Source organism: Leptonotus elevatus, chromosome 2 (assembly GCF_054856555.1).
Source record: "Leptonotus elevatus isolate MCC_2025b chromosome 2, RoL_Lele_1.0, whole genome shotgun sequence".
Classification (NCBI taxonomy): domain Eukaryota; kingdom Metazoa; phylum Chordata; class Actinopteri; order Syngnathiformes; family Syngnathidae; genus Leptonotus; species Leptonotus elevatus.
The window spans coordinates 5,812,289-5,833,640 of NC_141240.1; the positions used below are offsets into that span (position 1 = coordinate 5,812,289).

Here is a 21,352-nt window from a genome sequence, read left to right on the forward strand (position 1 = left end):
ACGCTGATCACAACAATACCATGCAATTAATTGGTCAAGAATATAATCTTCAAACCGAACCATGCTCTAAACAATGAATATGCGCTCCTACCATCTGGGCGTACTGTGTGCCACGCTATTACAGGGTCAGGCTCAAACAGTCCTTTGTGCATCAGTCAATCCAAAAACTAAACTAGGCGCTTTCTAAAAACACCCAAAATCAGTCCCATAAGGCTTTAACGGCAGTAGTCGTGGTTTGTCTTAGTACAGGATCCGGAATTTAACAATCTATCTGTTTATCTGTCTGTCTGTCTGTCTATCCCTCCTCCCTGTTCCGACCTCCCTGTTCCGACCTGAAAGCGTTCGATGTGAAAGTAAACCAAAATGGCGAATAGTGCTAAATTGTTTTTAGTTTTGATCCTCAAACTCATTTTAACCTCCAGCAAACTTGCCTTCTTGCAATTTTGCTTCATTTATGTGTTTATCTTGTTTCACAAGCATTCCATACAGTTCAGTAGTTCACCGTATGATGTCATGCAGGGAGATAGCGGCATGCTGCCACGTACGTTGTGTTACGTGAAGTTATGTCGAATATTTATGAAGAAAGAAAGTTATCTAGTTTTATATTCAAGTAAATTGTGTTTTATCATTCACGGTATGTGTTTCCAAAGGGGTGGCCATTGTAGAGTGATGTCACATTGTAGTCGGTCGGGGAAGTCGGGGTACTTTTTTTCCCCCAACTTCGCAAGTGGCATTTCCGAGTTTAAGGGGGCGTTCCCGTACACACTTCCGGAAAAGTCCAACTTTCCACTTTCCTCGAATGCAGCATTATTCTTCGTGAGTAACGTCACTCTGCAGCACCAGAAGTCTATTATCAAACGAATCATTACGTTTTTACCGCAACAATTACATAAGTCATTTACTATTGTCTCTCTTCGTGTAACCATGTTGAATTTACTCCGTAACCGCCCATCGATACTGTTTAATCACGGTCTTACATATGGAATATTATATATTTCATATGTACGTCCGTGAATCTACTACACTTTTTTTTCTTTGTGCTCACACTCACACAAACATGCAAACATATAAACATGGTCTCCCAGGCGGGGAAGTGAACCCACGCCAGCCTTCATCGACTCACTCGCTGGCTACAGCAGTGAGTCTGGTTTGAAATTCGCGCTAAAACAATTCATAGAATTTTACAAGTTGATTGTATGTGGCCTCTGAACTACAATGAGCTTGACTCACCTGCATTTGTGCTTATTTTTTACTTTCTCTGAATTGTGAATTATGAACCGATACCTCTTCAACTTTCTTTTGTCAGCAACCAAAGCTTTAATCTCCAAAGTGGGGGAGTAAGCAGCCATGCGATGCCTGGGCCCCTATCTGCTGAGTGTGTTCGAAAGAGGCTTTGATGCACAGATCTGCGCTCTTCCTTCCATCTCATTATCTTTCTTTATCTGTCCTATGGATTTAAACAACTTCTCAACATGCCCTGACATGCGGTCGAGTGAGGCAACAAGATCTAAATGCTTTGTCTTGCTTGCTTGTTTCCCCCCCCCCCCCCACCCCCCTCTCATTTGCATTTGTAGTAGATTTAATTTTTATTTTTAGAGTGCTCCAGTACTCACTGCCTTGAATGCCAGGAGTGACTAAAACGGTTTCAAAATTAGCAGAAGGCCTGCTGTTGTCCCTTGGGATTGTAGCACAGTTCCTTTCAAAGTAGGACATAAAAAGTGTGTAACCCATTTCTATGAAGTCGCACCGATTTGTTGAGTTAAAGTTTTGATAGAGGAATTCTGCCACATTTATTCTCACAGCATCACGCTAGAAGCTGGAGATCTTTACCCGGGTCTGGTTTATAATCAACCAGGTTCAGTGTACTGTATTGTGTGAGTGCAGATTAAATACAATTGGGATGGTGGGTTTCATGTCTCAGCAGGTCACAGATGATCAGATTAACTAAAGCAGAGCTCCATCCTCGAGTTGGATTAGAGATGACCAACTCTCAAAACTGCAGGCCCACGACCATTCAAGTGTCAGTGTATTATTATTTCCAAGGGAAATAATAATCTGGATCAGTGTTTGTCCATGGGTCAAGTCTTTTTTAAACCAAAGGTGCACAGGACAGGACTTGACAAGTTGACATTAACTTCTTTGCTGATCAGCCATTGTGGCTACTGGTTTCTCAGAGGTAAAAGTCAATCAACATTTTTACTAGCCACCAAAAAATACATTCGTTAGCTGGGGGTCATGCGGAACCTTTCTCCGTTTTAGAGGTGCAACAATTATATGATTAAACAACAATCAATTATTACATTAATTGTTAATTATTTTTGATAATCGATTATTCATTTAGAGACGTTGTTTAATTTAAAATTGTCCAAATCCTGTTTCTCAGCTTCTCAACAGTAAATAGACTCAGATTATTGTAGTCCTCCATAAAAGCAGACAATTCCTTGAATTTTTGGGCTACCACACAAAATAGGTTCGGACCCTGTTATTAGATTGTTTTGTATTCAAAATAAAGCTTTTGGTGCTTTTATTTGTAATTCTCTTTATATTTTCACAATGTATGATAATACTGATAACACCATTTTGGTCGCTATAATTGTGATGTGAAAATTACATACTATTAAATTGAATGGAATTTTTCAATCATCAATAATTATTCATATTCTGAGTGGAAAAAATTAAAGAAGACTGCTCACTTACACATCTTTCATATTTCGCAAAATGTTGTGAGATGGCAGCCAACCTTACTATAAGTAATGTTGATCGCTGTGGTGAAATATCACCACACAAATTTACAAGGAAGCAGTGATAGCCCAGGGCAATGCTGACAGAACAAAACACAGGTGTCTGCATAAAAAAGCGTACAGAATGGTGATTCTGCATTACCAAGCAGCCCAATAAGACAGGTTAAAGAAAATAAAACAAATCACTCGTGACTAAAAAATAAGATCAACTTGAGTGACTGCTTTATGTGCTGTTTTCACCTTTGAAGAAGGCATTGTGGTACAAGAAAGCCCACCCACTTGATTTTTAGAATGAAGACAACCACGTTGCAATTTAAAGACACCCTGTATCAGATTGCCCACCCAGGCTTTTATTTTCAGGTGTGTGTGTGTATGTATGTGTGTGTATATATATATATATATATATATATATATATATATATATATATATATATATATATATATATATATATATATATATATATATATATATATATATATATATATATATATATATATATATATATATATATATATATATATATATATATGTTACTAATGAAATGTCAGATTAGTATTTGAGTATTCATTTTTCTATACAGCTTGTGTCTGAGATCAGGGGTAAGGTCAAGTTTTTCCACAATAAACTCATTACTGCATTTTTTACACAGTTCCTGCTGAACAGAAAGACTTTCAAAACTGTTCCCACAAGGTTGGACGCCTAAAATAACCCAAAACGTGACTGATGCATTCAGTGATTAAGAGTTGTGTCCTAAGATTTTTGTCATCCATGTAATGTATGGAAAAACCTCCTCCACCTAGGGTCAGCAATTCATTTGCCAAATGTGAGAAACTGGAACAGTTGTCGAGGGCCATACTAACATGCTAACCTCAATTGTGTTCCATATTCATTTAATGCATTTGCAGGATCTAAAGACCTCATTGGTTTATTTCAATGACCTGCTACTTGGCGTATGTTGTTAGAATTGGGAAATTTAAATAAAGATTTAGGTGAGGCTTTTCATAGCTTAAAGGCACGCAGGCATTCTGTGTCCGTAGCAAGTCAGAGGATAGAGTGGGCTTTGAAGGCAAAATGCAAATTGTTACAGTGGGAAAGGGAGGGGCCCACAACTGAAGCACTATTCTTCAGACCTGTTAGAAGACTGGCCCTCTGTGTCTGTGCCACCCACAGATATGCAGCACTTATCACTCCAGCTATTCAGATAGGCTGATGGAGGAGGTGCGGACTGTTTGTGCCACTCATGAAGATGTCAGGGTGAAGTCCAGACGGGGGATGCCAGATCTACGCTGTCCATTTGGTGCGCATCTTAGGACAAAATTGTGTTCTCCCCAAGATGGTGATCGATCCCTCTTTCTAATGGCAAGTGTTACGAGGGCAGTTGTATTGATTTGGCCAGGAATATTTGCGTTGCACTTCAATAAATAAAGTTGGAATGAAGTAAAAATGAAAATCTAGTTTTCCTATTATTTCAGCAATCTCCATTTTTGGTTGACAAGAAGAATTCTACTCTCTTTTCCACAATTGTTGAATGCATAGTTTCTAGGCTTCTTACTTTGTTGCAGAATCTTAGTCCACATGCCGCACCGTATGTCCCATGCTTTGCCTCATTAGTTGGGTTTCCATCCACCCATTTGTATTCAAATTTTCAAAAAATGCAAAAATAAAACTGAATGGAAATACTAGGAATTCAAAAAAGGGCTTAACATTTCGCAAAAAAAGTTTTTAAGGTTAGAGGGGGTGGATTTTGAAGCGTATCGAAAAAAGGAAAATGTGAATTTTGGCTATGGAAACAAGTTTTGCGAATAACCGCTGGCATGACTGGATACACTTCGCATATTTTGACCGGATATTACGTCACACGTACGTTTGTAGTCACATAGCAATGTCGGACGATAAAGTAAGGCATGTTTGGGGGGACGATGAAAAATAAATAGTTTTGGAATTAATTAAATAAGTGAATATTAATGCTATTTTAGATGGAAAACAGCAAAGAAACACTACGGTTTATCAAGAATTACAAAAGAAAACTCATACAACGTAATCACATGGCGCAGTCGCTTCTTCTTCTTCTTCTTCTTCTTCATCTTCTTTTAAATTACAGGTGGATCACATCTCTATGATGTATACCGCCACCTACAGCGGCAGAGTCCCCTCAATATTCGTAAATAAGAACCAGATGGAAACAGGCATAAGTCGCATGTCCATTTTGCGCATTTTCAGTAAATTCGCTGAAATTTTTTTAAAGTAATTGGATGGAAACCTGACTATTGTCCCCGTTCACAAAGCTACTCATAAAGAAGGGATTGCACTTTTGCAAGCATGTAGACATTTGGAAGAATTTTCATTGTCGTTTTTTTTCCTTTTGAGGATGAATAACTTGCTCAAATGCCTGGCTGAGTGTTTTGATCTGCTTATATCGGAGCTTGTAAATAACTGATTTGCACATTACTACTGCTCACTGGTGGGAAACTGTATTGCAGCTCAGTGTCTCATGGAAAATAGTACACTGTATTTAGTTGGATCTCTGGTGTGCAAAACTGAGAAAAGTTTCTCGTGGCCCGCATGGTGGCACTCGTGGCTAAGAATTACTGCTTTAAAGCATGTGAATCCAACAAATGGACACCAATTACAAAAAGTGCAACACATGAAGGGGTTGCAAAAAGAAAAATGGGTGTCATCTGATTATGACTTTAGTTGGCTTCCGTCAAGAGTTGTAATCTAACTTCAGTGGTGTTTGCAGTGAAGCATATAATTACCCAATCTGGTTGAAAGTGCTCACTTGTTTAAGGAGCCCCACCACCAATGGACCATAGTTTTTGGCACGTGCAGAGTTACAATAAGAGGCTGTCATGTGAGCGGCCTGATTGAAAGGTTAATTGCATCACGTAGCTGTGGCTGTAAACTGGCGGCTGGTGCCCGAATCACAGAGAAGCCTCGGTGCTTGTCAAAGATCCTTTTCATAGACCACTGCAATGAATAGACGTGTGTGTTTGTGTGTGTGCGTGCGTGTGTCTTCCTTTTAGAAATACATGTCTGTAGTCAGTCATCTATCTGATCCCAAATGTTTAACAATCAGTGATTACAATGTTTTCAATGTGATGCAGCAATATAGCTTCCCTGCTTTTATGACCTTTAAATCTTCTGGTATGGCAGTCTGAAACTAAAGACCCCTGCTAATGAGCAGTGTTATTAATCCCAGACACCCAAATGTAAAGCAGTCACGATGCAATAATTGTGTTAGATGTTTTTACTCTTTCATGCTGAAGGGACAAGCATGATGTGAGTAATGGCTGTATTCCCTACAATGCACAATAGCGATTAACACCTCCCTCACTTGGATGAATGGATCATTTTAGTGGGTGTATGGTGTTGTTATTTGATGATGACTCTTTGTCTCCTAGAATCACACAATTTAGAAATACCTCAGTGTGAGTCTATAATTCTGAAGTTTTTGGACTTAACTTAGAATGAAATATTAAGTAGTTTCAATTACACTACGTTGATACATTGTATAGTGGCACTAAACGTATCACAGGGACAAAATAAATAAACCTAAATGATGCAAAGACCAGGTGAGAAAGGCACTCATAGTTTGACACAATTAACTCAGCAGAGGTCCAAGGACTAAGTTGCACATTATGAAGCTAAGAGGCTTAGACACAATTTACTTCATCCCTTTAAATGGGAAAGAAGTAATGAGCAGCCTGGTAGCACTTGGGAGAAAATTACTCCTCTTCAAGTCCACAGAATGAATAAAGTGAGGAGTGTGGGTCTGCAGTGTGAGAGTGCATGTGTGCTTTTGGTGACCTATGTAGGTCACAATGCTGACAACGTGCTACACTGGCAGATTCCACTTTGGATGCTATCCAGATCTTGGCATGCACACTGTTATACATTGCTGCAACCTCCCACACACTCTCCTGGTCACACAAGGCATCAAAGCACACAGTTATTTTGTTTTTATTATTTGGAAAGTCAACAAACAAGAGAGACAGGGTACACAATGTTAAGATTATTCAGATATGTCACTAAAGTAAAATAATTTTTGAAATTCTTAGGTCTTAGCACGTCCGCCCCCCAGTGCAGAGGACGTGGGATCGAGTCCGAGGTTCGGCCTTCCTGGGTGGAGTTTGCATGTTCTCCCCGTGCTTGCGTGGGTTTTCTCCGGGTACTCCAGTTTCCTCCCACATTCCAAAGACATGCATGGCAGGTTAATTGAACACTCCAAATCGTCCATAGGTGTGATTGTGAGTGTGGATGGTTGTTTGTCTCTGTGTGCCCTGCGATTGGCTGGCAACCAGTTCAGGGTGTACCAGTCCGAAGCAAGCTGGGATAGGCTCCAGCGCCCCCCGCGACCCTTGTGAGGACTAAGCGGTTAAGAAAATGGATGGATGGATGGAAATTCTTAGGTCCAATATCGTATATCTAATATTTGAATTAATATCAACTAAACCATGAATGACCTTGAAGACCGTACTCAAATCAAACAAGCGTTATTGAGGTAATTATTGAAGGTTAAGTTAGTCTAAGCATTTGCTATACGAGTACCCAGAAAAGATTTTAGATAAATAGATATTTCTATAAAAGGAGCACTAAATAGGTTGCATGTAGTCAGGCTCTGAAAAAAACTCTCTATTTTTATCTTCACCCAGAACTCAATACGGGTGTCTAAATTAGCAAACAGATAAACTTTTAAAAACTTTTTTTTTGTGCAATTGTAGAACAGTGGTAGGAAATATTAAAAGTTTCACAGACATAACAGGGGCTATGATACCGTCTGTTTCAAAATCCCTCCTTGGGTTAGCAAAACAGTAATGCACTACAAAACATGTTTCAGCTGCCATTTCCAACTGCTTGCTTGTATACTAACTATAAACTCATCGCAGTTCAGACTAGATGAAATCAATGTCATCATCAAAATTACTAACATGAAATATCTGTAAAGTTCGGCATTATCTGCAACAAGCTTAGTACAAAGAAATATCCGTATTGAAACTAGATCATTGGTGTGAAGAATGAAAAGCTAAGAGCCAAGCACAGAGCCTTGAGGCACACAGCGGTTGTAACCTAATATTCATTAAGTTCTGAATTTACCAGCTAGTGTATGCAGAAACTTAGAGATGTATTCAAGGATCTTCTGGAAAAGTAGAAACCAAATGTCCGGCCTCACTTCATAGACAGGTGACCTCTTGCGGATCTCAGCCATTTTCAAAGTTTGCGGTTGGATCGGTGGACCTACAACGATAAATGGCTGAATCCGAAGCTCACCGGCTACATGCTACAAACACTCAAAGTGTACATGTGCAGCTAGGAACGAGCACACACAACCTTGTTACGTCAGATTGATTAACGAGATCGAGGACCAATTATTAAGATGATACACCCGGAAGACGCAGCTCAGGGCAGCCGCCTAGGCCGCCATCTAGTGGAGGGAGCACCAAATTGCAGGGCAAAAAAAAAATATTACAAATATTTTTCCTCCTCAGGTTTTCTAAAATAAAATATGTAAATGACCCTGCTATTATTTTAGTTTTTGCATTTTTGTATTGCAGAATTGCGATGTTTTATTGTGCTATTATAATATAGTTGATATTTTTATTTTGAAGGATACAGGAAAAGGTCTCACCTGGCTGAGAAAGGAACAAGGTTCGTATTGGAGCAATGTTTCATTGTTTAACTACTGTTGCTATATTTCATGTTCATTGTGTAATTTACTGCATAGTAAAACGTTGCCGTTTTTGTCCACTGGAGTGTGCTAAACGCTCTTTGGTAAATATTTAGCAATGCTATTGCTCAAGATTCTGTATTATTGACTAAGAATCTGTATTTCTGTATGGTTTATTTTTGTTTTAAGGTATTTAGAAAGGCAACAAGCAAGGTTAAAATGTTTATTTACAATATAAATTGTACTCAAGGCTATAAAATGTAATAATTTAAGGCAATTCATTTATAGTAAATGGTAGGGTGACCAAATGGGTCCTCATTTGGGAGGACAGACCATTTTCTTACTTCCTGTTGGGGTGTCCGGGGGGTTTATAAATTCATGAAAATGTCCGGTTGGCATTGTGTGACTAATAGGAGGTGAAGTACACTGTGTAACTATGACTGGCACCACAATCTACACTTTCACTTAGGGCACCAAATCACAATACACCTTTAACACACTATCAACTATCCACTATCAAACACTATACCAGTATCTAAATAAACCTTATCAACACATGCACCACCATCAATAGCATTACATCAGTCACTCAGTGTGCCTGCATTGGCGGAATATGTGGTGGCTATTTGCTTGTGGCTATTGTGCTCATGGAAAATTTAGTCTTTACTCCTTGCACAAAGTAAGCTCTGAATGGTAATTTTCAATTTGCATGTGAATAGGGACGACCGTCGCAATTTTTTAAATTCCAGGGTTAAGTTGAATTATAAATACAAAGTAAAGTAGAATATCAGAAAAAGAGGTTTACATGCTGCTAGTGCCGGGCCAAAACTTCACAAGTTCCAATTTGGCAAATGTATTATTTTCTAAAATCTATCCACGTGTGTGGGTGTCATTTGTACAAATTATTGACCAATCTAGAGCGTTGAAAATGACTTGCTCTCTTTGATGATGCAATGTTAATGGTTTAATACGCATTTTGGTGTCTCCTGAAAAGTGACGATTTTGGAGTTACAAGGTTTTGGCCTGATTCCAGTGGTAGGTAGGTAACTGAGAAAAGAGGGCTTGTGCAAAATCATCTGGACCAGTAATTAGTGCCAAAAAAATCAATATATAGTTGCGCAAAGCTACTGAGACCGAGCGACGTTAACACGTGTCATCTCACTTGCACTGTAGCACAGCTACCTTCTGCAGGTGTACCTGACTGTCTGTGTGACAGTTGTGAGTCTTTACTTGTGAGCTTCAGTGCCAACCTTACTCCTCTGGGCTGGACATGGCTGCTTTGTTTGCGTGCGTGTCCTCAAGCATGACAGTGTTGGTGTGCGTGGGTGATGCTTGTTGTGATCCAGGCATTTAATATGCATATGTGTGGGCAGGTGTGAGTTGGTTCATCATGTGAAGCATAAAGGAGGAGGTTTAAGCAGCTCACTGCAGGGCGTAGAGGTCAGTCAGCCTGAGTCGCTCATCATTTTGGCTCCCTCCAGCTTTGTGGCTTTCGCACATACATGTACAGTCTTAGAGATGTAGATCTATTTTCATTTTCATTACTTTAGGGTGGAATAAATATATTGCAACAATGGCAAATGAGTGATGCTTTATGGGGTCACCTTGCTCTTCCTGCAATGACAAAGCAACAGCATCTTAGCAACACCAGCTTCCGAGTCGTTTCTTGATTCTCATCACGCTTCACTTGGCTCCGCCCTCCACAGGATGTGCTATGTCATGGCCAGCATCTTCTTCTCAGCGTGCTTGTGCCCCTGTGTCATCCTCTACTCACTTTCACGCTCATAACCCTTCTTCCTTACAATAAAGTTCTGCTCACAATAAGCACTGCATCAAAGACCTATATTGTGTTACCGTTTGCCATTTGATAAATGGAAAGATGGTAAATGCACTTCACTTGGATGGCGCTTTTTCTAGGTTCTCAAAATGCTTTTACAGTGTCACCTGATTCACCCAGTCCGACAATGATTAATGGTATATTACAGATTAAATGGCATGAATATTTCGATTGGCTTGGTTATTAGTATATTGCTAAAATAAATTAACATAAACAATACAGGTATAGATACATAAATCCCCAAACCCTTTGCACTTTTTGTACATTAACAGCAGTAATCATAATGAATACAAGAGCCCATCAAACGCATCGTTCAATGTGATCAATGAGATGACGCAAAGAATTTGAAGCGTTGCTGTGCTTGACAGTAAATGTTTCCCTCATTCTTTGTGCACAATCTTATTGTCTTGGATTCGTTTTCTATCTGCAAACCCACCCTTCTGCTTTTTACAGAAATCATATCTCCAATATCTGGGCTTCCATTCAACTGTAATTTATGTTTCTGACATCTTCCCTGTCCAAGTCTCCTCATCTTCTTCTTCTCGATCTTCTTCTTCTTGTACTACTAATACTACGATTATGACAACTACTAATACTATTATCTTGCACATGTCCATCACAATATTACCAGGTTTCAGTTTATGCTCAAGTCGTAACTGGTCCAGTTCCCTCTTCAGGGTAGAAGCGCTATCATTATGTATCATTAGGATCACTGTGATAAAGCAGCCACTTTTGAAGTTCTCCACCACAAAAAAAAAACAACCATGACTGACCAACTTTGTCTGTCGTCCATTTCAGGGTCGCTGCACACGGGAGAACTGCAAGTACTTACACCCACCCGCTCACCTGAAAACCCAGCTGGAGATCAATGGGCGCAACAACCTGATCCAGCAGAAGACAGCGGCTGCTATGTTGGCCCATCAGATGCAATTTATGATTCCCGGCACCACCATGCAACCTGTGGTCAGTGCTGCTTACAGGAAGTGGCTCATCCTGACCTCCTCCTGCTCTGCATTTCTGCTTTGCAGCTGTCTCTAAATAAATGAGTACGTGAACTGTTTTTCCTCTGCAGCAGACCTTTCCAGTCAGCCAGGGTCTAGGCTCCAGTGCAGGTTTGAGCTACACGCCATACCTGACCCCCATGTCACACAGCATGGGCCTGGTACCTGCAGAAATCTTGCCCAGCACCCCCATGATCATGCCAGGCAGCCCTCCTGCATCATTGGCAACGGCCTCATCAACCAACCAAAAACTGTTGCGAACAGACAAGCTGGAGGTAACCCGTCCTGACGTTCCTTCTATCTTAAAGGGTCTTGCTAGTGCAGGGGTCAGCAATCTTTACTGTCAAAAGTGCCATATTAGGCCAAATAAATAACAGAAAATCTGTCTGGAGCCGCAAAGCATTTGAAGATGGTGATGAAGAAAACAGGTTGTTAGTGTTAGCCTGATATACTAAGGGCCCAAGAGCTAATTAGAACTCCACCACAGCACAAAAATAGGAGAGAAATCAAATAGGTAGACATTCATTTTTTCCTACCTTTCTGTTTATTTTATTTTTATTTATTTATTTATTTATTCCTTTTTTTATACATTTGAGACTTTTCTGCCTTTCTGTCAATTCTTTGACATTTTTGGCAAGTTTATGGACATGTGGTAATTTTCTGCCTCTCTTCCTCCTTTTTGGATTTTTGGGAGACAGTTTTTTTGAAAATTTTCTGCCTTTTTTGCTATAAATTTTCTGCCTTTTTTGCTATAAATTTTCTGAAATTTTTGACAATTTTGTGGAAATTTTATGGTAATGTTCGGGATTTCTTCTTTTGTTTTTGGACATTTTATGGTCACTATTTGAACATTTTCTTTTCTGTCTTTTTAAAAATAAATTTTCTGACTTTTTTGGCAATTCCAAAGACCTTTTATGGTCATTTTCTGCCGTTTTTTCTTTTGTTTTTGGACATTTTATAGTTACTTTTATTTACTGCCTTTTTATTCAATTCTGTGACATTTTTGGCAATTGTATGGACTTTTTATAGTAATTTTCTGCTTTTCCTCTTCCACTTTGGGCATTTTTAAGTAACTTTTTCATCTACCTTTTGTCTCGTTTTCTGACAACTTAAAAATGTAGACTCTGACATTTTTGGAATATTTAATGAATTTTTTAAAATCTAAATAATTTAAATAATATTGTAAATATCCATCCATCCATTTTCTTAACCTCTTGTCCTCACAAGGGTTGCGGGGGGGCGCTGGAGCCTATCCCAGCTGGCCTCGGGCAGTAGTCGGGGTACACCCTAAACCAGTTGCCAGCCAATCAAGGGCATGTATCTAAATAATAAAAAATAAATATGTAAAAACAACAAGAACTAAACCATTTTGGAGTTACCTACTGTATATTTATTGGTCATAACATCTGATCAGTGCAGGTTGGAAAAAGTATGTGAACATTTGGATTTAATACGTATTTTGGCAGAAACCAAACGTTTCCTGTTGCATATACTCACTCTCATGAGGTCATGCCAAAGCATCTCAATCAGTTTGAAGTCAGGACTTTGCAGAAGATGTTTTTGCATCCGGGCACTGAAGAGCAGAGCAGTCTGAAACCATGATGCTCCCTCCACCACACTTCACAGATGAGATGAGGTTTTGATGTCAATGTACTGTGCCTTTTTGATTGTTTCACATTGTGACGATCCAGGCACTCTTTTGCAAACTTCGTAATTTTTGGAGGGACAGCAGAGACTTCCTCTGTTGTGTCGTCTAATAACATGCTTTTCGGTTTAATGTTTTACTAATATTTTAGATTTGTCAACAGAGATGTTAGCAAGTATCGGAAATCTTTACAATAGCATTTACAATTTATTTTGCCATTTATGACTGAAACCTGTTTTAATTAGTAGATTATCACCTCAGCTGTTCATAACGTGAATTCCTGCAAACATTTGGCCAATAGTTTTCAGACTGGATTCGGGTTTAAATTTCCCATCCTCTGTCTGCGGATGTGGCATCATGTACGCGTTGTGTATGTGAAGAAGGGAAAATGTATGTGGCAGTAGCGATTTGAAATGAAATTGAAGGTTTTTTTCTATTGTGATGTAGATGAAGACCAGCTATTAATAATACCAATTCCAAATATCCACATGTTCCCCCTGCAACGGTATACCTACCAGCCAAATCCCTTGTTCATATAATGTGGTCCAAAGCAAAAGTACATCAACAATTAAAATTTATTTTACAACGATAATTATGATGAATTTTCACTGACATTATCTAAAATGATTCATTTAACATGTTTGTTTATTATTGTAGGCGTAGAACCAAAATGCACTATACTCAGAGGTGTATGTTGCTAAATGTGCAAGTAAGGTAGTTTTCATGATGCTTTATACACAAATGCAAAATTCAATCTGACATAATTAGCCATTTTATCTTTGTAAAAGGCTGAATTGTTAATACTGTACAGCTCCTTATGTAAATGTTACTGGAAAAAAAGCGGCATCTGCAGTGATTTTTTAAAGTATTTGATTCTGTATGTAAAACGTGATGTGTATTTAACAAAGTTAAAGGTAGGGGGTTACGAGATCACAATAACCCACTGATGGACGATGCTGAATGAGAAGACGTTAGATGTGAAGGCATGGGAAGTGGTTCCCCCCCTCGACCTTTAGAAAGATAAACAATTGTCATCTCCATATGAGATATAGGGATGCGTAGGCGTATGCCTCGATGTGTTTGTTTTCACAAGTGCGATCACTTAGCAACTACTGTAAATGAATCTCTCTAATGAAACGGCATCCCTCAGAGACGTGTAGGGGCTCCTACACAGATCATGCGTGAACTTTGATGCGTTTGGATCGTTGCAAATGACCTGCATGTGTGTGATTGTGTGTGACGGGCCCCATAGTGACAATGACAAGCAGATCCCCCTGTGAATTAGAGTCAGGCCTCAGTGCTGGTTGCTTCAGTAGTTGCACAGTCCTTTGGGTTTGGCACAAAATAGTTTAGTTGCATGTCATGCAGTCCTTTTCAAAAGTACTTCTATTTAAAAGACAAATGTAAATCCACGAGGAGATGAATGATTTGTGATTTAATTGTTACCGTCTTTTCTCTCTTGTCATTTCCTGCACGTTATCTCATCTGTGTGTGTGTGTGTGTTCAGGTTTGTCGTGAGTTCCAACGGGGCAACTGCGCTCGCGGCGAAACCGACTGCCGCTTTGCCCACCCGTGTGACAGCCCCATGATCGACACCAGTGACAACACGGTTACCGTCTGCATGGACTACATCAAGAGCCGTTGTTCCCGCGAGAAGTGCAAGTACTTCCACCCACCGGCCCATCTGCAGGCCAAGATCAAGGCCACCCAACACCAGGCCAACCAGACGGCCGTCGCAACGACAGCAGCCATGGTGAGAGCTCAGCACTGCAGCCTTCATGCACAGTATACGTTTGAAATGTATGCCACTGTAATAGAGCATAGCTAATAGTGGTGCAACGGATCATCATTGATCCGTGGTCGCTTCAGATCAGACCCTACGATCGAGCACGATCCGCGGATTGGTTGGTGTGGAAAAAAAAGCCAAAGTGCGCATTCACACAAAAGCAACATGATCAATCCACATTCACTATAATAGCAGCAGAGGAAGTTGAAACCCATTGTGGATCACGTAAGTCGCATGAATGGCAGCATTTTTGGCAACTTGGGGTGAAATTTTTCCCCTAATTAATGATACAGGATTCTTTTCAGCATCTTTTCCCCACACCATTCAGACATGTCAAGGAAGCTGAAACAGGCTAACTTCAAAATAAAGTTTACCAAATAATACATTGACGGCAATGCAAAATTGCAAATATCCTTATTGCACTTTTAATTTGAAGTTGGCCCACATTGTGGCGTGATGGCTAGCTTGACTTCCATTTTAGACGTTTAGGATTTCTTTATCGTAGTTCTGATTGACATTGAAGTTGCGACCAACATCAACTCAACGCTATCCCGAACTCATATTCAATTGCTAAGTAACCGCTAATTAATTACGCTGTCATTGTATGATACGGCAGAAGTCTCCGACGTAAGTGGCTACTCGCTAGCAGCTAGCTTTTAGCATTCCAATGAGTGCCTGACTGGTAGCTGTAAATGAGTTTGTCAGCTGGAATTCTTTTTCAATATTTTGGACCAAGGCTACTTTGTAATTCACGCTCAATGTTTAAAGTGACACGATGTGGCAGTTTTAGGACTCAGACGGAGAGATAGGGGTTTGAGGCCAAGGCAAACATTTATTAAACAAAAAAAACTCCTCGTTTAGAGGGAAAAAACAAAGGCTATTAAAAGTTAACTAAAGGCGCTCCAAAAAGGGAGGATGTCTAAACTACAAACAAAACAATATAATTCCTAAACAAAACCATACTGTGGCTATACAAAAATACAAACCAAAGTTATGACTAGATACAGGACAACAAGGCTGAGGACTATGACTGGCTTGAGTGGCTCTGACGAAAACACTTAGGCACAATACAGGGGAGACGCAGACCATTTAACACATGAGGGTAATGGGAAACAGGTGGACACAATCAGGAATCAGGGTTGACACTGACACCACATGAGGAAAGGCAAGTGACCAGAAACGAAAGGAGTCAGAATTTTCAAAATAAAACAGGAAATGACAAGCCAACCTCACCGCGGTGTGACATAAAGAAAGGGAATGTGCCTTAAATTGCACTTTGATGTCTTTTCATTATTAGGAAAAGAAAAGATACATAGAAATTTGTCATAATTTATTTTATAAAACACTTTTGCACATTAAAGAAATAACAAAACAAAAAAAACATTAAACTCAAAATGTCAGATATAACCGTTTAGATTTTAGGGACACAACTTTAAGCCATTAATACCTTGTTATTTTACATATGGACCATGTATGAAATCAGAATGTTTCTACCTCATGTTGCACTTAAAGTTGTATTCCTAAATCCTAAACAGTTATATTAGACATTTTGAATTTTATTTTATTTTATTTGATCGGAAAAGGCGTTTTAGAAAATAAATGAAGAAAAAGTACTATTTATCCTTTTTCTTTTTTTTTTGCTGTTCCAAAAAACAATCTAATCCGTGACTCAAATCTGTGATCCGATGTGAACCGTGACTTTTGTGATCCGTTGCACCACTAATAACTTATAATGTGGAAAATAAAGTATAAAATAAACTGTACAGTACAGTGCTAAACTCGTATGCTAGCTGTCTTGTTTGACTACTTTTTATCACAGCATTTAAATTGACAAAATGAAACGTTAAATATTAGGAAGGATACAATTAGTTGAATCAGGCAAAAAAAAAGAAGAGCTAAAACAATTTTAAGAATCCGGTACACTTTCACAACGACATGGATAAAGGTGCTGCTGGAGGATTTCATGTTTACTGTTGGGTGTCAGTAACTATGGAACTGTCCACTGAAGAATCATAACGACACCGCCCAAATCAACACACATATACATTTATGTTGCCTTTTTTTTTTTATCATAGGACCTTATAGCATTGTTAAAAGAACAATGCTGGCCTTTTGCGTAGCACTGTATGTGTATATGATAACAATCACATGAGAATAGATTCACCACCTCCTTTAAATTAAACACACACCGCGCTTTGTTACACCCCCACAGTAACATTAAATGTGGAGCTCTGTTTTGTTATTACTGTATCAAGCACCCTCCCACCTCTGCAAGTTCATTCCAGTAGGTTCCAGTGTGCAGTCCACTAACAATAGTCCTTCCAAAGTGAGGCAAATAATACTGCATGAACAATCTGTTATTACCCGAGCACTTTCATTGTACAACGCCCTTGGTTCAGACAGCACATAGAATACCCCCACCCTCCCGTCCCTGCTCTTGATGAGTTCAGCTCTCAGCAGATCAGTGCTAATGAAATCAAGGATGGATGAGAAAGTCACATCACATCCCCCAGCTGGCCAACACAGGTGGAAATGCTGGCAAAATGGTGGACATGTTTGGCTGCATGTTAGCGGTGCCCCACCCTCCCCCAGGCTCCCCATAAGGCTGCTGTTAGCCGCTGCACTTTCTTTAACTCATTCACTCCCAGCCATTTCCACTAAAGCAACTCCCTTCACTCCCAGCTGTTTTACTGGATTTTGACTGATTTTGCAAGGTCTACATAATATTCTGTTCTATTGCTACAAAAACATGGAACCTACCAAAAGAAAGATTAGAGTCTCTTTGTATCTGTTTTTGTTTTGCAGTAATTAGCATTGGAATATAGCAAAGTTTCATCATTATTCACAAACCTGTTGAAAACACTGACAAAAACAGCTTGTTGCAACATGGCCTGGCTGATCTCTTATACTCTGTTGCCACCTGCTGGCCGTTTTTTGTAATAACTAGCATTGCTTTAAGGGACCTCTTCATGTCTGAAGCTGTATCAAAGCCTTCTGTATGCTCTAGCATTAAAAAAAACACACATAAAAAACGTGTATACAGTGGAACCTCGGAGTTTGAACGTCTCGGAACTCGTACAAATCTGACTTCAACCAAAAAAATCAGTAAAAAATGCCTCGAAGTTTGACCTCATTATTGGAGTTTGAACACCCAAGCAAAGCAAGCTAAACCAAACATACCTTGAAAACGAGTAGCCAAGTGAACCCAAGCGGAGCCGAGCAATGCTGAATGCCGAATACGTTGCGGTAGTCAGATCGTGAATACTCCCGGAGGTGCTCCATACTCGGGAGTGCATTTTGATTTTTCCACGACAATTTTCTTCGCCATGGGCCCAAAGAAAGACAACAGTGCCAGTGGCAGCAAAGAAAAACATACATTGCTACAAACCACAGTGGAATTAGGAAGGAGATTATTGCGCCGTTTTAACTACCGTGACTACTTCCGTAAATACTGACACGAGGGCCCCCCTTTGCTGTTCAACAACATGCCTGACGTTAAACAACGCACGCAAAGACCACTTAGTAGTCTAACAATATGCCCAATGTAAAATACACAAACTCAGCACTGAACTAAAGCATTAACATAGCATTTATCAACCACTGATGCCATCACACCACAACACAAAAGGTAAGGTATTTGTTATTGTTTAAATACTGTACTGTACTGTAAATTTAAAAAAACATAAATAGAAATTAAAATAGGAATTTTCTGTTTTTGGAGCTTGGGAATGGATTTATTGCATTTAGATTATTTCCTATGGGAAAAAAAATGTCTCGGAGGTTGAACAATTCGGACTTTGAACACTTCGCAGGAACATATTATGTTCAAACTCCGAGGTAACACTATATATATATATATATATATATCCGTTTTGTGCCCGTACGTTTTCCCCCCGTTAGTTCACTGGCAACCATCATTGCTGCTTTGCTCTCCTTGTCCGTCCTCCATAATCGACTAATGTGATCGTGTGAAGTGGCTGGGACACTGAATGCAAACATAGAGTACATAAGGCCACTTGGGGCAAAGCGATGACCCCTTAGTGCAATCTTCTAATATTTGCACAGTCCCTCAGCTCATTAACTTCCCCATTTGCCACACACATTTCTGTTCATCTGCCTTACATTACGTACAACGTGGTCCTCATGTGCCCCATCTTATTGGCTCTAATTGTATATTTACCAGCCGCAGAATGCGGTGCTGGAAGTGAGGATGTTAACCTTGGCCGATTCAGTTGTTTAGTCAGCACCTTTCATCCAATTTTCTTTGAGCCCATTGTCGAAGCTGAAGCAGAGACCCATAAAGCCATTATTGCTTCACTGTTGTAAATATCACTATCCATAAATCACATTAGTTATCGAAAGCGGAGAAACTAAAATGCAGATTTTCTGTTTCTGGTGTTGTTTGAGTGTGAGTGTGCCACGTTCTTTGTTGCTTGCCAAGAGCTCCCTCATACGCAGTGGTGTGCTGCCACCTTTGCTTCTCATCTCATGGCAGAGCGCCATCCTCCATCTTGAACTAACCTCACTGTTTATTCATGCCACAGCACATCAGTACAATATTGTGATGCGATTTGCACACAAGGCGACTTTGGATATTCGGGTTCCATCTCTTTAGGCTGTGTCCTCGTTGCATGGACAACTTTGTAGGGATGGGCGAGTATCGATACCCGGCATTATTTCAAGGTATCGGTACTCGAAAGTTAGAAGAATAGCAAATTGCCATTAATTTCATTCAATTTTAAGGAAAAATGCTATATTGTGATATATTTCCTTAAAATTATCTGCCATTGTTTTTGGGGGGAAATTTTATGTATCAACATACTAGTGGTATCAGTGCTCGGTATCGGTATCTGTGACTACTGGTATCGGTCTGAAAACAAGTGGTATCTATCTATTAAACATCCCTACAACTTTGTCTTGTTACTTTTATAGAGCTGTGATACTGTTGCTCAAATATGTACAGTATCTTGGAGGATAAACAGCGCTACACATGAAATTATTGAATGAGATCACATGACACAATCAAGTACATGCTGCGGGATGGCTTGAACAAACAACCACCTCACATCATCCGAGTTGAAGATGAGCTCATAATTCAGTTGATCTTGTTTATCCTGATGCATTTTGTTGCTGTCAAAAGTTGTAGTTAGTCATGCTACTAAATTGTTTGCCCAGTAGTAATGACATACAACATAGTCTCACTTTTGTCTAAATGGTTTTTGAACTAATTCCAAAAGTAGCAAATGTTTAAAGTAGATGAAAGAGTTTTTTGTTTATGTGCATGCTTATGGTTTTGTATGTGGTATACTTGCATTCAGATTCTTTTTGTTTTTGTTTTTTTCCTTCTCACCTATCCACAATGCAATGCTGTCCCCCATGATGCACCTCTGCTTGCTGTTACCTGTATGTTAATACGCTTGAATCCCATTGGCCCACTGCCATCATGTGCTCGCTGCCTGCTAATTAAAGACTCAGTCGACTGCCAAAGCAATGAAGCGACCCCTCGAGGCAACTGTAGACCTGGTACTTTGACCTTTCACCTTTTGCTTTGCATGTAGCTTTCTTTAATTGTACTGTAGCCACTCACAAAGTTTAAGTTGGCTCTTTTGCTTACTGTGAAACACTGTAATGCAGTTTGAAGTTTCTTAGTGTACTGTTTTTAAGAACACCAACGGTAATTGCAGTTTATATTGTACATTTCTGAAAAGAAAAAAAACATTTTAATGATAAAATATTTCTGTCTGCACAATTTTCTGAATATTTTTGCTAGGGTATAGTTTCTGGTCCATTCTTGCATTTATGTGCTGAGCATAGTCAGACTGTAGATTTGTCATTTTCATTGTTGAATGTAAATATAAACGGACTGTTCTTTTCTTGTGTGTGCTCGTATGTTTCCGGTGAGCAGGCCTTTCCCCACAGCATCCTGCAGCCACTACCAAAGAGAGCGGCACTGGAGAAAAGCAACTGTGCGAGCTCCCTATTTAATCCAAGTATCTTGCATTACCAGCAGGCACTGGCCAGCGCACAGCTCCAACAGCCTGCTTTCTTTCCTACAGGTAAGTGCAGATAGGGCAAGTGACCTCTCGTGACCAGTTGCCAAAGTATTGAGACGCAGTGCCATTTAAGAGGGGGGGGGCTAAGAGAGTCAATATACCGTGTTGATCAGTTCATCAATTAAGATGTGGTCCAAGACTTAAGTCCAAGCACATAAACTTTACTCTAAAAACAGTTATGGACCAAAAATGGATCGATCCACTTTATGGGTCAATTTGACCCAACTTTCTGGGTTGTTATATACAAAACGACCCAATTTTTTGACCCAAGTAAAGGATCTGACCAATATTTATGAGCTGTTTTACACAAAATTACCCATTTCTTGACAAAGTTGGGTCAAATTGAACCAAGTAGAGGATCAGTCCATTTTTGACCCATAGTTAGGTTATTTTTGTCGTCATCTCAAGTATTTGCTGCAACATCTCTAAACTTCCTTGCAACATAATCAGTTCAGTTCTGCCCTTCAAAGATGGCATTGACTTTGTTTAGCCTTCACCTTGATGTTCCATCGCTGTCAGCTGTGTCGAACTGTGGCGAATACATTAGTCTGTAACCACGCCCATATCAGGTTTCGTGTGATATTTTGTGTAAGAGGCAAGCAGCATCTCCATTTTCAAGTTGG

General features: G+C 39.6%; 1 protein-coding gene across 1 annotated transcript in view; it reads left to right on the plus strand.

Moving 5' to 3' along the window:
- The window catches only part of LOC147178272 (muscleblind-like protein 2a), a 52,412-nt gene that overhangs the window by 18,014 nt on the left and 13,046 nt on the right, over positions 1-21,352 (plus strand). Inside the window, 5 exon segments of the mRNA XM_086068434.1 lie at positions 11,043-11,207; positions 11,317-11,520; positions 14,398-14,643; positions 20,146-20,199; positions 20,582-20,732. Coding sequence (XP_085924560.1) covers positions 11,043-11,207; positions 11,317-11,520; positions 14,398-14,643; positions 20,146-20,199; positions 20,582-20,732 — 820 coding nt within the window.